The sequence below is a fragment of the Microtus pennsylvanicus genome, chromosome 7 (genome assembly GCF_037038515.1).
Source record: "Microtus pennsylvanicus isolate mMicPen1 chromosome 7, mMicPen1.hap1, whole genome shotgun sequence".
Lineage (NCBI taxonomy): Eukaryota > Metazoa > Chordata > Mammalia > Rodentia > Cricetidae > Microtus > Microtus pennsylvanicus.
This window is the reverse complement of record NC_134585.1, coordinates 20,815,525-20,831,533: the sequence shown is the minus strand read 5'-3', so window position 1 is coordinate 20,831,533 and position 16,009 is coordinate 20,815,525. Positions and strand designations below refer to the sequence as shown.

The 16,009-nt window shown below is 41.1% G+C and overlaps 1 protein-coding gene across 9 annotated transcripts in view; it reads left to right on the top strand.

The window, feature by feature from the left end:
* The first annotated feature begins 4,453 nt into the window (after nucleotides 1–4,453).
* The window catches only part of Herc4 (HECT and RLD domain containing E3 ubiquitin protein ligase 4), a 75,162-nt gene continuing 63,606 nt past the window's right edge, over nucleotides 4,454–16,009 (top strand). For 5 of the 9 annotated variants that reach the window (XR_012911334.1, XR_012911333.1, XR_012911335.1 and 2 more), the window contains exons 1-3: nucleotides 4,454–4,854; nucleotides 6,253–6,283; nucleotides 6,676–6,979. Coding sequence is in view for 6 of the 9 variants with exons in the window: in XM_075980087.1 (XP_075836202.1) it covers nucleotides 6,754–6,979 (226 nt within the window). In the remaining 3 variants the exon portion in view is untranslated. Of the gene's footprint in view, nucleotides 4,855–6,252; nucleotides 6,284–6,675; nucleotides 6,980–10,462; nucleotides 10,568–16,009 lie in introns of those variants that run through there. The other 4 variants (XM_075980086.1, XM_075980089.1, XM_075980091.1 and 1 more) reach the window with 4 other exon arrangements.

The window sequence follows — 16,009 nt, the reverse complement described above, 5'->3', positions numbered from 1 at the left end:
TCCACAATCTCTACTAACCACCTGGTGCAACCCTGTTAAATTTATCCACAAAGTAAATTTTTTAGCTTGCTTGTACTTTTGTTTTTGATTTCCATTTTATTTTATGAAGAAATAGTTCAGGGGGTTCAAAGAGTAAGGGAAGAGGCGGAGGATTTCAGCTGGACCTCTCAGTTCTGTTGCTAAGTTTTATTTTTTAAATTCGTGTTATATGTGTGTCTCTGTGTGAGTGTATGTCGTGTGTGTAAGTGCTGGCAGAGAACAACGGTGTTGGAACCCCTGGAGCTGGAGTTACAGGTAGCTGCACGGCTCCTAACAGGTGCTGGGACTCGAACTCCATTCCTCTGAAAGGGTGAAGAAACCCTTAACTGCAAAGTCATCTCTCGAGCCCAAGCTCTGGAATTACTAAATGGGGTTGTATAGCGAATGAATCTGAAAACCTCATGTCTTGTCCTCAGCTTCTTTCTCAGACAATATCCTGTGAACTGGACTGGAATCTACTCCCAAAGTATTTTTTTGGTCTGGGTTCTGAATCTGTGGTCTCCTTGGCATCTTCCAGAACCCTGAGGGTAGCAGGTTGCTAGTAGATTCTAATCAGTCACTGTCGATATAACGGTGAACAGAGGTAAGCTGGGCACCAGGTAAAGAGGTGTCAGGACTTTATGGGATGTGGTGTTTGGTGAGGACAGGGGCAGCAAGTGAGCAGGCAGAAAGCAACCTTCACGTCGTCTCAATCTCCATTACAACTGCTCCAGGCTCAACCACTATTAACTCCATTTGCATCATTGCAAAAGGCTGACAACGCAACCTCCCCACCTTTCACTGATCAGCAATCCTAGCCTGTCCTACACCAAGTTAGCTTTCCCCCCTTATCCCCTAGGGTTGCTACACTCTTTTCCTTCCTTGACATCAATTTCTTGTTCACGCCGTACTTGACTGGCTTCCTATCTAAATTATACCCTCTACCTGTTTCCAAACGTCTGTTTTTATCCTTGACCTACACCTTTTTCTTCCAGTTCCGTGAGTGTCCTGTTCTTTTCTTCCTCAGCGGCTTTCGTTTTGATCTCCTAACCTTGGATGTTTTCCTTGTCTTCCTAGGGCTTGAGATCTACTTATCCTACCTACAGCCTGCCTACCTCCCCTCACCCCCAGACCCCAGGCGCCTGCAGGTTCCCTGTGGAGCCGAGGATGACCTTGAACTCCTCTACCTTTAAATTTTACTTTTTCAGACTTATTTCACGTGTGTGTTTTGCCTTCCTCACACTCAGTCCTGGTGCTCAAAGAAGTCAAAAGGAGGCATCCGATTCCTTAGAACTGAAATTATGGATGCTTGTGAGCCACCACGGGGGTGCCAGGAACTGAACCCAGGTCCTCTGCAAGAGCAGTCAGCGCTCTTAATCACTGATCCACCCGGCCATCCCCCTTTAATATTCATTTTTAATGGCAACGCCTCCATGGAGACTGTCACTGCCATCCTCTTTAAGACTCACGCTGCCATTCTCAACTCGATCCTTTATTACAGCTTCCAATGCACTTCTGTTTGACAGTAGTGCTGGCAAAATAATGAGATCTTGTCTAGAAAAAAAATTGACAACAGTTGACGGAGCAGTGAAAATGAGAATGTTTGTGAGCACTCTAACATCCAACATTGAAATTATGCTTTTTTAAATATTTTCCTTTTTTTTTTTTTGGTTTTTCGAGACAGGGTTTTCTTGTGTAACAGTCTTAGCTGTCCTGGAACTAGCTCTTGTAGACTAGGCTGGCCTCGAACTCACAGGGATTCACCTGCCTCTGCCTCCCGAGTGCTGGGATTAAAGGCGTACACCACCACCGCGTGGCCAATATTTTACTATTTTATACTTCTCTGACATTGTGGGGGCCAGCCACGAAAGCTAAGTCTGGGCAGGTCATCCAAAGGAAGTTCCTTACTTGCAACCATTATCACTTGGGACTCTGGCTGTCAATAAATTTTAATGGAGTCTCAATAGTTCACCCTGGCAGGCTGAGATTACCCGACCCACCCAAGTGCAGACCATTCAAAGAAAATTCCTGACATTCCAAGCACTGTAGATAGAAACACCTGCCAGCACTTCACCAGGACACCCTAGACAAATGTCAGCCAATCAGGGGTCCTGAACCTCAGAGACCCCCTCACCCCCACCTTTACTACTATAAAAACCCAATTCTAATTGAGCTTGGGGCTCTCCGGATATTCCAATACGTTGGACGTGCAGAAATACTGAGTTTGCAAACTTGGTTAAAATAAAGGCTCTTTGCTTTTACATATGGGACTCGATCTTTGTTGGCTTATGTGGGGACCCATGGATTTGGGCATAACAACATACTATAGTACGCTGAAATCTTAACCTCAGGTACCTTATGTGATCTTACTGGGAAATAAGATCTTTGGAGAAACAATCCACAATTGTAGATACAATTACTATGATGAGCTCATAATGCATAAGAATGGGCTGTAATATTAAGTTGGGGGTGTCACCCCAGCCCCTGGCAGTCATCCATGGAGCGCCAATGGAGCAAAAAGCTCTATCTCAGGCCCCTCCCCCTGGGAATTGTCTTGGCCCAGACTCCAACTCCCAGCCTGCCAAGCACTGACCCCTCTCTTGGGGAGGATCAGGACCACTCCCACAGGTTTTTTTAGGCTTGTGGGCGGGATAACACGTGTTTTTGGCCTTTGCGTGTGCTCTCCTTCTGTGTCCTCCCTCTATTCCCCGACCCCCCCCCCCCATGCTCCTGGCGACCCGGGAGTGCTGCATTTATTAAACGTGGGCATTTTTAATTCGGTCATTCTGGTCTGATTGGAGCTCTTTGCAGCAGAGAGGCTTTTCTTAAGATTTTTCCTACCATGGGCCCTGATCAAATCACTGGTGTCCTTATAAAAAGGAAAACTTTAATACAGACATCCAGGGAAACATCAAGATGGGAGCAGAAATCAGGGTGATGCCTCCACGAGGTTTAACCGGGACTATTGGCAATCATCAGAAGGTAAGAGAGAAGCATGGAAAAATTCTCCCCTTGAAACCAGAGGGAACCAACTTGCTGCCACCTTTTGGGCTTCTGGCCTAGATCTAGAACGGATACAACAAATTTCTACTGTTTTAAGAGACTTGATTCATGATAAGTTATTATTGTCTAGGAAGCTAACACACATATACCAAACGGTAGACACTTCCTAATCTGCAAAAACCAGCCTACTGTGGCATTGATTATAGATGATTAACACTGATGGCAAAGTAACAGGTTCTCGTATGGTTTAAACTAGGTGCTATGGCCTACACCTGCAATCTCAGCTTTTTATGAGGGAGGAGCTACAAGTTTGTAGACAACATAACTTAGTTTTAGTGATGTGCTTAGTTGGTTAAAACACCTAGTAAAGACATAACTAAATGTGCTGTAAAAATAAGTCCTATTCAATTTTAAGACTGCCTTGTTTTAAGTTCTCTAATTTTCAAACGGGACTAATTTTGTTTATAGCTATCCTCTGCTGGAAAGGGCTCATGCCTCCTTTAGTCCGTGCAGCCCCCACCCCCTTAAGCTAGCAGCACAGTTGATTTGCATGGGATTTCCATGTTGCTTTTTCCCCTCCCTCTTCAAGATTGACACAGCCCCACAGAGCATTAGCCACTGGATTTCCTCAAATCATTTCCTCCTAAGAATAGAGGGGGCATGGAACCTGTGTTAAGGTTAAAATGTCAGCAAGCCACTTCACATGCTTGGTCTTGAGTGCCTTACCGAATAAATCTCTTTTTCTTGCCCCAACAACTTGCCCTCCAATTCGTTCACTGGGTCCTTTCTTTGAGACATAACAGACGGCTTTAGTATCAAAATGATGTTAATATTGGCCTATGAAATCTGGATTTCGTTGTCATGAAACAGGAACTGAAGTCATACGCTCCATTTTTTTGCTGAGCGAAAGAGGCCGGGCAATTTAATCTTATCTTCTAATGAGTTAGCTAAAAATGTGAGCCAACGCTGTTCCAGGAACCTGGACAAAGATTAGGCTAAGCCATTGCTCCATTGCTATCAATACCTCACACACGTTCAGATTAAGTTCAGGTGGGTTTAAGGGTTTACACTGAGCCATCGCTTTTCTAATAATTTTTGCGATTGTTTCGCCTGCTACTTCAAAATCTCCTTAGGAAAGGTAGAATCAAATTTACGAGAAGGCTAAAACCTATACGTAGAGAGACAAACCAAATTTTCTAAAGACAAAGAAAATTTCCTTAAGCCGCCCTTGTGAACGCCGAAGCACTGTTAAAAACACACCGACAAAAAAAAAAAAAAAGAAAGAAAATACACTGACAGCTTGCAGTCCTCATCCTCCATTCGCCTCTAGCAAAACACCGCGCAGGCGCGCCTGGGTCCGACGAACCCTGGGAGAGCTTCCGCGCAGGCGCTCCGCCAGGGAAGCAGGCCGGGCTGCGCAGGCGCGGCGACTGACTTCCGGCAGGCCCCTCCCCCACGCCCATCCCCATCCCCCGCGAAACCACCGCCCCTCTCCCTTGTCGCCAGCATCTCCCTCGGCTCTCTCCACCCCTCGTGCTCTCCGCCCAGTTCGCCCGCAGCCCTTCCCCTCCCGCTCCATCCGGGTCGCTGACGGCTGTCTCTCGGTCCGGAGAGCGCTGGCGGCGGCGGCTTTTCTCTGAAGAACCTGGGAAAGTTTCACAGGAGAGAGGGAGGGAGCGAGCCGGGAAAGCCAAGCCAGCGGAGCGGCGGCCGGGATCCCGAAGGAGGCGTCGTGGTCACCTCCGCCGCAGCCGCCTGACGGAGGAAGATCTCGGGAGCCGGAGAACCAGCCGTCCTCCATCGCCTGGGGCTCTCCCTGCCCCGAGGGGCCGGGTGAGTCGTTGCCCCCCGTGGGTTCGGGGTAGTGTGACGGAGGTGGGCTCGGCTGGGGCCTCGGCGGAGGGCGCTAGCGGTCCCCGAGCTCGCCGGGGCCGGGGTGTTGCACCTCCCTCGGGGGAAGGGCCCTCCCCGGGGCCGAGGCCGCGGGGCCCGAGCCCGGTGGGACGGTGCCGGTGGCCGCGGGAGTTCGGCTGGTGGGCACGCGAGGAGGCATGGTGTGTGCGGACCTCTCCTCTTTCCCCATCCCGGGGCCGCGTGAGCTGATCGTGGTGCACGGTAGGGGAAAGGAAACGAAACTCCTTCCCCTTCTCCTACCTGTTGCTGGCGAGAGAACGTTCTGACTTCTGGAGGAAAAAAAGAAAGGGTACCCAAACGAAGCGCGCTGAAATCGGAGAAATGTTTCTGCCTTCCTCTAGCCTTAAAAATAAAATAAGATACGGAAAGACAATGCAGAACTCTCTGAAACTTTCGGGTTTTGGTGTCCCAAAGGGATGAAATCAAATGTCTGGTTATGCGAGTGTAGTGGGACAGTGTCAGCACTTTCTAAATAATAAATGCAGAAAATTGTGTTTTGAAACCTCAGATTCAGTGTAAGGAATTTAGGTGACTTTGAACAGCAAGGATAAGACTAACTTCCACTAAGGGTGCTACTTAATAATGCATTATATATTTTTTTTTTAAAAATGTGGAGGTTTATATGAGAAAGCTTCGTGTCTTGTGTGTGTTTTATAATGTTTATGGATATTTTGCTTAGATGTTTGTGCACCATGTGTGTGTCTGGTGCTGGTGGAGGCCAGAAGAGGGCGTAGGATTCCCTGGGACTAGTCACACACAGACAGGACCGAGCAGCGATGTGAGTGTTGGAATTGAATCCGGTTCCTTTAAAAGAGCAGCCGGTGCCCTTAACCTCTGAGAGGTCTCTCAGCTCCTCATGTAGTCTTTCAAGTGAAGAAGTTATATAGATTTCTCTATTAAACTGTTGGTGCCTCACAGTCCCTCAACCCCATTCCTATTTTGAAAAAAAAAAAAAACAATAGTTCTGGCATTGTTGACAGTTTTTAATCTTTAAGTAATTGTCCTAGAAGTACACACAAAGATTATTGAAGGAGAATTTTGTTTTACTTGTAGGAACCATTCATAATAAAAAAAAATTGAATTGGGAGAATCTTGATATTTAAGCTGAGTATTTTTCTGTATTATAATCACATCGATTTAGTTTTAAAATTAAATCAGTAGAGAGGGTTTGGTGCTAATATTTTGACTTGTAAAATGGAGTTTTAAAATTATGACTTTGATAGATTCTAATTTTGTGTATAGCCATTAATAAAGTATATAGTCAAATTGTGACAGTTTTTTTTTTAAGTTCCATGATTGGCTTAATTTCTGTTACAGATCAGAACTTCAGCTTTCTGTTGATGTGGAGGTAGGTATCAGACTATTGAATTCTTTTGAGTTGAGGGGGACTGTGAGGTTATGTTCCTGAAGTTGACTGGTGTCTTGTTTGAGTATTGGACACATGCCTCTTTTACTGTTCTCATTAAACTTGTTTAAAGAAAAAACCTAATTTCATCAGAGTACTTCTTACTGAGTTATATAACAAAGTCAAAACAAGTTCCTGGTTCAAGTTTTGCGAAGAACCGTAGAAAGTGATGTCATTTCCGAAACATTTGCATATGGTGCTTTAAAAATGAAAGAACTGATAACAGGCATATTTTAAATATTTAACAATTGCGATCCTCATCGTAGCTTAACACTGATGAAAGAGCAGTTATACATCATTCTTCCTTTGAAGTCCTGTTCACTTTGTCTCCTCAGACGTCAGGCACCTCCAAGTTCCCAGTGTTACCGAAGGGACTTGTGTATCAAAGCTGGAAGACCAAGGTCCTTACAAGCATGTTGTGCTGGGGAAATGCATCGTATGGACAGCTAGGTCTGGGTGGAATTGATGAAGAAATTGTACTTGAGCCCAGAAAAAGTGACTTTTTTGTAAATAAAAAGGTCCGCGATGTAGGCTGTGGACTGAGACATACTGTATTTGTCCTGGATGATGGAACTGTGTACACGTGTGGATGTAATGACCTGGGGCAGCTGGGTCATGAGAAGTCAAGGAAGAGACCAGGTAAGTTCTAACGACGGGTACCATTTGATATGTGAAATGATGCTTTATATGACCTGTATATAAATATAAATAGAAAATTTGCAGTCTTCACCAAGTTTTAAAAGCAAAGTAAGAATTAAACATTCTTGACTTTTGTACCCTTCTTAATTCTTTAGGTTTTTTTCTCTTTTATTACTATTACTTTTAGTATGACCCTAATTGATGATGGTTGAATAGCAACAATAATAACAAAAACTAGCCTTCAGTGTATGGCTTTTTTTATAAAATATAAAGACATCAAATTCTTTAATAAGTCATCTACCTTGAACATATTGTGAATTTCTAATTTGCTCTATAGTGTTTCTGTACACTGTACCTGAGGGGGGTTTGGTAAAAGCTTTTACTTTTGTTTACTTGCTTAAATTATATCTTAATTCTTCCATTTATTTCCTGTTATACTTTAGATATGTAATTTTGTTTTGCTTAGTTAGACATACTGTTTAGTCTCCTATATTTTCTGCTTTCACATCAGTGCCAGCTTTTAAAGAGTGTGAATGTGAGCTGGTCTGACTCTGTAGAGGAATCTAAGCAAAATGTAAAATACTTTAACAGGTAATGAGAATTGAAAGCATTTAGTCGCAAGTCTTGTTCTGCTTTCCTGGATGTTGTATTTACTTGGTATCAACACATCTTGATGGGCTTGTTAGTACTTTGCTTTCAGTTGTGACAACCAAAAGCTACTACATGAAGGTAGTAGATTCAGGGGAGACTGCTGCTGTACCTAGTGTCACAGTAAGACCCTTAGGGATTCCCTATGATAATCCTTTTTCTCTTATCAGCTCATTTATAATTTTTTGTAGTCTTTTTAAGAGATAAATGTGGGCATAAAATCTCAGGCATTAAATTGAAATATCTGTCATATCATCTCACCACCATTGCCATACTTTACTCTTAATTTGGAGATCCTGAAGGTTTTAATCTTTGTGAGTAGGATCTTAATCCCTTTTCTTGAGGCATACATAGTATGTAACTTGGTTTTATTGAGTGAATGAGAATGATTCCTTAATACAATGGGTCTAATGATTGTAAAACTCAAAGTAAATGATGGTTTTCTTGTATTATACTTTACAAAAGCATCTTACAGAATCTTACAGATTTTCATAATCTCTTGTGCATTGAGGTGGTTGTGGGTGGTTATTTACTATCTGTACATTTTGCTTAGTGTGGAAAATGCTGCCTCAAGTTGAGATTTCTATGGTATTGGATTACTTACTAGATGTAATTGCCAGCACGCTCATTGTAACTTACTGAGGTTTAGAAATTTTAAATGTTACTAAACCCTGTTTGGTGTTCAGAACAAGGGTAAATACATACACCGATGAGTAGAGTAACTCAAACTGCACAGATGAAGTTTAGGGAAAGCCAGATGCTTTTTGATCTTGACTCTGTGATGGTTGTATTGTGACATCTCTGTCTTCCTGTGAATTTATCCCGGAAACTGTTTAGTAATACAAAGTTGAAGAATGTGCTTCCCCTTTCAGATGAGCTCATTGATGTCCATGGCATATAAAATAGACGATGGGGGGGGGGGGAGAGCGTTGTTATCCAGAGATTTAGCGCTAGAGTTGGGAGTTCAGACATATGTAAATGAAATAACTAAAGAATACTGAAATTTGTCTGTCTGCTTTATATTTCAAGCCTAGGGAATTTAAATAATGAGAAAGATATTGTGGGATTGAATTAAAGAAATAAAGGTTTAAATTAAATTCTGTCAGTAGTCACATAATAGCCACAAAATAAGTCTGGAGCTAGAATTGCTTTTATAAAGGGGACTGGGGCGGGGGCGGGGGGCTCTGAGCCTCAGCAAAAGTCCTAGTTCTCTGATATTTTGAAGAGTAACCAGGCTGCAGAGAGAAAAACACAGAAATTCAAAGAGGTGTGATTGCTATGATAGGACTCCAGCTTTCAACCTCATTTTCTTTTTTCTTTCTTTCTTTTTTTTGGTTTAAAGTACACAAGTGGTAAATTTTAATAATGTTTTAACTAATTATTTTTCTTTGGACTGGTTCAATGTTTTAAAAGTGTCCTTTCCCTGCCCCTCAATTTGAGGGTTGAGTTTAGAGCTAAGGAATTGTTAGATCTTATTTAGTTGGTTTTATGGTCTTGCTAATCGAACTGTCTGGTTATGTCTGTGTCATAGACAATTCCTTCCTCAGAGCTTTATTTAAGTCTCAAAGAAAGTAGGGAAAAACCAAGAATTATTTCTTTACATAGACTGGGTTTGTAACCATAAATACATTGTGGCAAAGGAATGGAGCTTAGCATCACTGAGGATAAATTACTTGAGGCACATGGCTTACTTTAGGGTTGGCCTTGTTGTGTACTTGTTTGGACATGCAACGTATTGGGAGAGTTTTCCATTCTGGATATTTTAGGGAGACTTTTGTTATACGAAGAGCAATAGGCTAAGTCCATAGCCATCTCTGTTCTCTCACATAGGTATGACCTCACTCCTAGCTCTTTCTGAGTTAGTGATAGAAAAATGAGTGTCTCTTCCACCTTCATGTAGTTTTTCCTACATGGAAACTTCTAGATACTTTTTAAAGCTAGCTTCTCAATTTCCTAATTTTTAGTTTACAAGTAAATACATTTATTCGGTATCTCTGTCCATTTTAATGAATTGTTAGTTTTATTTGTATACTTCTAAATTTACTTAAGAGATTTAGAAGTAATTTATTAAAAGTAAACTTTTCTTAACAAGTTTTTTTACTCAAAGTATATCCAGCCATAACTTGTTGGCAGGAACTTTACGTGTATGTTGTATACGTCTGTTTGTACTTGTTTCATGTTAGAAGCAGTACTAAGCTATTTTATTATTGTAAATAATGTTATAATTCTGTTAAGCAGAGCATTTTGGTAGCTTTTTTGTGGTTTTCCAAGTTCTTTGGAATGGAGTATATGGACTATCTCATTTGAGCCTCACCGCAGTGTCTCCTGTTCGTTGTTCCAGTGAAAGCATTTTGGTCATAGCAGTAGCTGCTTGCTTGCCCTCTTGATTCCTCACTTTCTGACCTATTCTTTCTGTTCATAAAACATAAAATAAATCTATAAATGAAATGGCCTTTTATATACATTTAGAGTTTTAATAATAGTGTAGGAAATATGTAAATATGGTAAATTATTTGCAGAATAGAAATACCAGATTGTCCCACATATTTCTTACTTTGCTAAAACATTCAAGATTGAAGCTCACTGGGTTTTGTAAGTCTTAATTTTCATAATACCTTCTAAGGAAGAGAAAGATGTAGATGATAAATGACTTGGAAAAAAGAATTACCTAGGTCAGGACTTGAGGCTTGGCCTTGAGCACTATGAGAAAGGTCAGTGCCCAGGAGTCTGTTTCAAGTGTAGGGGAAAAGTCATAATGCAAACAGTTGCTGTTAGAGAGATGTATAATAATACTTTACTTTGTGTAGGACCCCACATCTGAGGAATTTCAAGAGCATTACACAATAACTCATGGTTCCTTTCAAAATGCTTGTGACACAAATTGCAAGAATTATCCTCATCTTAGGGGATAAGTTTTCGGAGAAATGGCAGCACAAGTTGGTAAGTAACTTGTCAAACAGCAGGAGACTGGTGAACAGCTGTAAACTGACTCTGAAAGCTTAAGCCTACAGGTCTCCTACTGTATTCACTAAGTTGTGCTTATGTTTAGTGTTATTTACAATAAGATCTCTTTGAGGCAGACCAGGTACTAATCCAGATTGTTTTTTTGCCATTCTATTTGATGGCCTCTTGAAATAAATCAGTATTTTACCAAGATGATTGCATTATACCACTGTGTAGTGTGAACAGTTTTCTTTTGGAGGGGAGTTATACTGTAGATCCAACATAGGACCTCATTCACGAGAAGCAAACACTGACACTCAACTCTGCCCCAGTGCAAGAATATTTAGACAGACAAAGCTTACTTTTCTTGTTTCTATTTTATCATATATTCCTTTATTGTCTTGACTGCTGTACTGGTCTATCAGAAGTCTGTAGTAATTGTCATGTAGGGCTGATTGAATGGCTAGCATTAGAACAAGATAATTTAAGTTGTATCAAGGCTCTATGTCTCTGGGATGCATTGCTTTGCTTGTGTTATATAAACAATTCTTGAAAAAAAAAAGGCGCAGTTGGCTTCTTTCAGTATTTTCTTTGTGTTTGGTTTATTACTGTGCTTAGATGATTGGCCTTTAATACAACACTCAGAAGGTTGAGGCAGGAGGATCATTAATTAGAGGCTTCAAGACCCCCCCCTTAAAAATAGAAAATGAAAAACCAAAATACTGTTTCCATTAACAAAAAAGGGGGGGCATGGTAGACTTCAGTTTCACAGTTTGGGTAGTTTCCAATGGTTAACATTGTAAAATGGCAAGCCTAGGGAATCAATTTGCATCATCTACTCAGAGATTTTTGTTGTTTTTTTTTTGAGACAGGGTCTCATGTTGTTCTGACTGGCCTGGGCTTATTTTATAAACCAGGCTGGCCTCCAATTTAGTAGAAATCTTCCTGCTTCTGCCTCCTAAGTCTGGGGTCAAAGGTGTGCACCACCACCACATCTATTCCTTTTTCTTTTTTCTTTTCTTTTTTTGGTGTGAGTGCTTTGCATGTCTGCCTGCATGCTAGATGAGGGCATCAGATCCCATTTATAGATGGTTGTGAGCCATCATGTGGTTGCTGAGAATTGTACTCAGACCTCTAGAAGAACAGCCATGTCTTAAACTGAGCTATGTCTCCAGTCCATCCCACACCTATTCTTAGAGACTTCTAAAGGCTTCTTAGGTTTTCCATTGTTCTCAGTATGCTATATAAGTATAGCATGATCTCACACATTCCATCTATTTAAAAAATCATTTTGAAGAAATGAAAGTGACTTCCTAACTATAAAGTGTATTATTGAATGTTGAGATGTGTTTTAAACTCTGATACAGGTGTACTTAAGCATTGCTACAAGGGTTTATTTGAGTGGGAACTTGTAGGAAATAAGTAAAGGAGCCATATGCAAACTTAACTCTTTGTCCATAGAATACATGCAAGGAAAACGGTGTTGTGTATAATCAGTATACACAAATTTGCTAGATGTAGTGGTATCTACCTCTAATTTTAACACTGGGAGGTTGCAGCAGAAAGATCAAGAATTGGAAGGCAGACTGGGTTATGTAGAAATACATTCTTGTCAACAAAATCAAAACCAATTTGTTATAGTTATAAAAGGGAAATTTCTTGACCATTAGTGCTTATACATTTTTATTTACCTGGACTTAACTCTTCTGTCTTTTATTTTCTTTTTTTAGTATAGTTTTATTTTTCCTTTTTGGTTTTTTGAGACAGGGTCTCTCTGTGTACCCTTAGAGCCTATTCTGAAACGTTCTGCAGACCAGGCTGGCCTCCAACTCACAGAGATCTGCATGTCTCTGCCTCCCGAGTGCTGGGATTAAAGGTGTGCGCCATTAATGCCCAGCTTATTTTTGCATTTTTAAGACTCTTTAGTAACACATTTTCCACATATTATTAAAAACCAATGCTTACTTTTTGTCGTTGCTTTGAAGTGCTAAAAATAGACACAGGGTGTTATGTATGATAAACTAGACCAGCACTCTTATCAGTTAACCATATGCTGCTTCTTTGCTTCTTAATACTCAACTAAGACACGTGTTTTTTTCCTTTGTTATCATTCAGTTCTTAAATAGTTTTTCATATTTTTTCTGGTTTCAAAAGTAGTAGACATTCTTGGTAGAAAATTTGGCAGCTATAAGAAGGTAAAAATTCAGGCTGGGTAGTATTGCATGCCTATAATCCTAATACTTGGGAGGTAGAGGCAGGCAGATCTCTGAGTTCGAGGCCAGCCTGGTCTACAAGAGCTAGTTCTTGGACAGGCTCCAAAGCTACAGAGAAACCCTGTCTTGAGGGGTGTTGTGGAATGTTAAACACAGTTGTAGATCATTTTACAAATGTATGCTCACGAGAATGTTGTTTGTACATGAAAGTTCCAGAATACATTCATTTGATAGGCTTCTGGGTACGATATGATGCATGTCATTTGAAAGTCTAGTAAGGAAAATTAGACACAAATCAGAGGACTGCACGTAAATACGCAGCAGTGTCGTTTACAGATGAATGCTTGTATAGAATAGCCGAGGCAGCTCACGGCTGTAACCCAGGACTCGGGAATGCTGCAAGGTTGAGTTCAAACTGATCTGTTTTGGAAGTTCTATGCTAGTCAAGGCTTCACAGTTAGATCCTGTCACAGAAAGTCCTGAAACACGAAGATGCGTAATAGAACCTTAAAAACAGCATGACTTAAAGGTGAGTGTAGGAGAGGTAGATGGCACATGGGCAGGAAATGTATGCAGTGCTCTTACAGGAAAGAATGGAAAGTGCTTTAGAGGCACACTAGCTCAGATAGGCAAGTTAGATGCGGTATTGGGAATGGTAATCCATTTAGCTGGAATGTCTTGAGAGTAGGGAACATAAAATTTCATATAGTCATTCATCTGTTCATATGTTCATTATACTCAGAAGCTTGTCAAATGAATGTGTTTTGGAACTTTCATTTCCTGACATTCTTGTGAGTATATGCACTTGTAAGATGTTCTACAACAGCAGATTGAACTATAAAATTATATTTAGATGTTTTCATTTTAATTTGGTTAGTGGGCACTACGATTTTAATGGGAATTACTGGTTTTATTAAGGGAGAATTGAAGAGAGGATAATTGGGAAAGTAATTAACTTAACTGTGGTTGTAGTTCTTAAAAACGAAGGAGCAGATCAGGAGAGACTTGGCAGACCGAAGATGGACAGACATTGTTAACTTGATGGAAGTGAATTGTAGCTATGATCCCTGGTGGAGTCGTTGGTTGGAAATACGGGATGTGGTATGATTAGGGCTGTTAGCTCTGTTTGGAGAAAGATAATTCTGATGAGGTAAATTTTATTGTGACTGTGATAACAATATTCAGTGGACAGTAAGGGATCAAAACAAAGGGGAGAAAATCATGACTAAAAGCATGAAGTATTTATTTCCAGCTTTGCTTTCTCTAGGTGTATTAGGTAGGCTGTAAATTTTTCCATTATTCCATTGTATCAAGTAATTAATAATATAGCTATTATTTTGTGGTTAGGAGTCAATCTTTGGAAACTGTTAAAAGTACTTAATGAATTTAAAGTAACCTGTAAATTTAAAGGTCATAAAGGGCTGTCTATTTTATCTGTTTTCTATTTTATTATTTTTTGTTTGTTTTGAGACGCCTGATACTCATGGCTACCCTCCTGTCTCAGTTTACCAAATTCTGAGATTACAGGTTTGAGCTACAGGCCTAGTTTTACCTGTCTCTCCTCCCCTCCTCTCCTCTTCTTTCTTTCCCACTCTTCTCTCCTTCCCTCCCTTCCCCTCCCCTCCCCGTTCCTCTCCCCTTTTCTCTTCTCTCTTCCTCTCTCTTCTCTTTGTTTTTACCAGATAGGATTTCTCTGTGTAGCTTTGGAGCCTGTTCTAGAACTTGCTTTATAAACCCAGGCTGGCCTCAAACTCACAGAGATCCGCCTGCCTTTGCCTCCCAAGTGCTGGGACTAAAGGTGTGTGCCACCACTGCCCAGCCTTATCTGTTTCTTAAAGTTGAATTTTTTATAAAATGATAAAATGAAAATGTCTGTCAGTATCTTAGGTGTTTCTGTTGCTATCAAGAGGCGCCATGACCATGGCAACTCTTATAAAGGAAAACATTTAATTGTGGTGGCTCACTTACATAAGTTCAGAGGTTTAGTCCATTGTTATCATGGCAGGAAGCAAGGCAGCATGCAGGCAGACATGGTGCTGGAGAAGGAGCTGAGAGTTCATGCACCTTGACTTGTAGGCAACAGAAAGTGGCCTGAGCATATATGAGGCCTCAAAGCCCACCTCCCTAGTGACACACTTCCTCCAACCAAGACCACACCTCCCAATAGTGCCACTCCCTTGGGTACCATTTTCTTTCAAACTGCCATAGTCATGTACCATCTGATATCTTGATCATTTGAATTTTGTTAATAGGCTTATTTGCTTATTGTGGAACAAACAATCCCTATTAAGTTAATGACTGACTTGCTTCTTTCTGGGTTACTAGTAGTTGAAATAATTGTAATTATAAACTGTTGTTGGAGTGGGTGAGAGTTCCTTTGATATATCACTTTTTTTTCTCTTTTTAAAAAAGTTTTTTCTTTTTACTTTATGTGCATTGGTGTTTTGCCATGGCTGTCTGGTCCTCTGGAGCTGGAATTACAGACAATTGTGAGCTGCCATGTGGGTGCTGGGAGTTGAACCTGGGGCTTCTGGAAGAGCAATCAGTGCAAAACAGCTAGAGGAGAATTTGGCTACTTTACTTACGTAATTAGTAGAAATTTGTGGTTTTATTTCTTTTTAAGACTGTCATGCAAGCCTGGTGGTTGTGGTGCATGCCTTTAATCCAAACACTTGTGTGGGAGGACCAGGTGGATCTCTTGGATTTGAGGCCAGCTTTATCTACAGAGTGAGTTCCGGGACAGCCAGGGCTACACAGAGAAACTCTAACCCTAACTGGAAAGCAACAACAGAAAGACTTGTCATGTTATGCTGAGTGCAGAGGTCAGATTGCTGCCCAGAATTGATCCTAAGTACTTAGAAATTACCATATACATACATACTTTCTGATCCAGGTATTTGCTATTCATTACTTCCTAACAGTAATGAACCTCATGAAACTAATTACCCTCTTAATAGTTTTTTTATTTTATTTTTAATTACGCTGTCTGTGTGTAGATACGTGTACACGAACGAGTGCAAGTGCCGTAGAGGCCAGAGTTATCAGATACCCCTGGAGCTGTGGTTACAAGTGGAACTCGAACTCAGGTCCACTGGAAGAGCAGTACGTTCTTAACCACTGAGCCCCTCTCCAGCCCATTCTACACTTATCAGAGTAGCCATGGAAAAAGCTAATTGGTGGGGGCTGGAGAGATGGCTCAGTGGTTAAGAGCACTGACTGCTCTTCC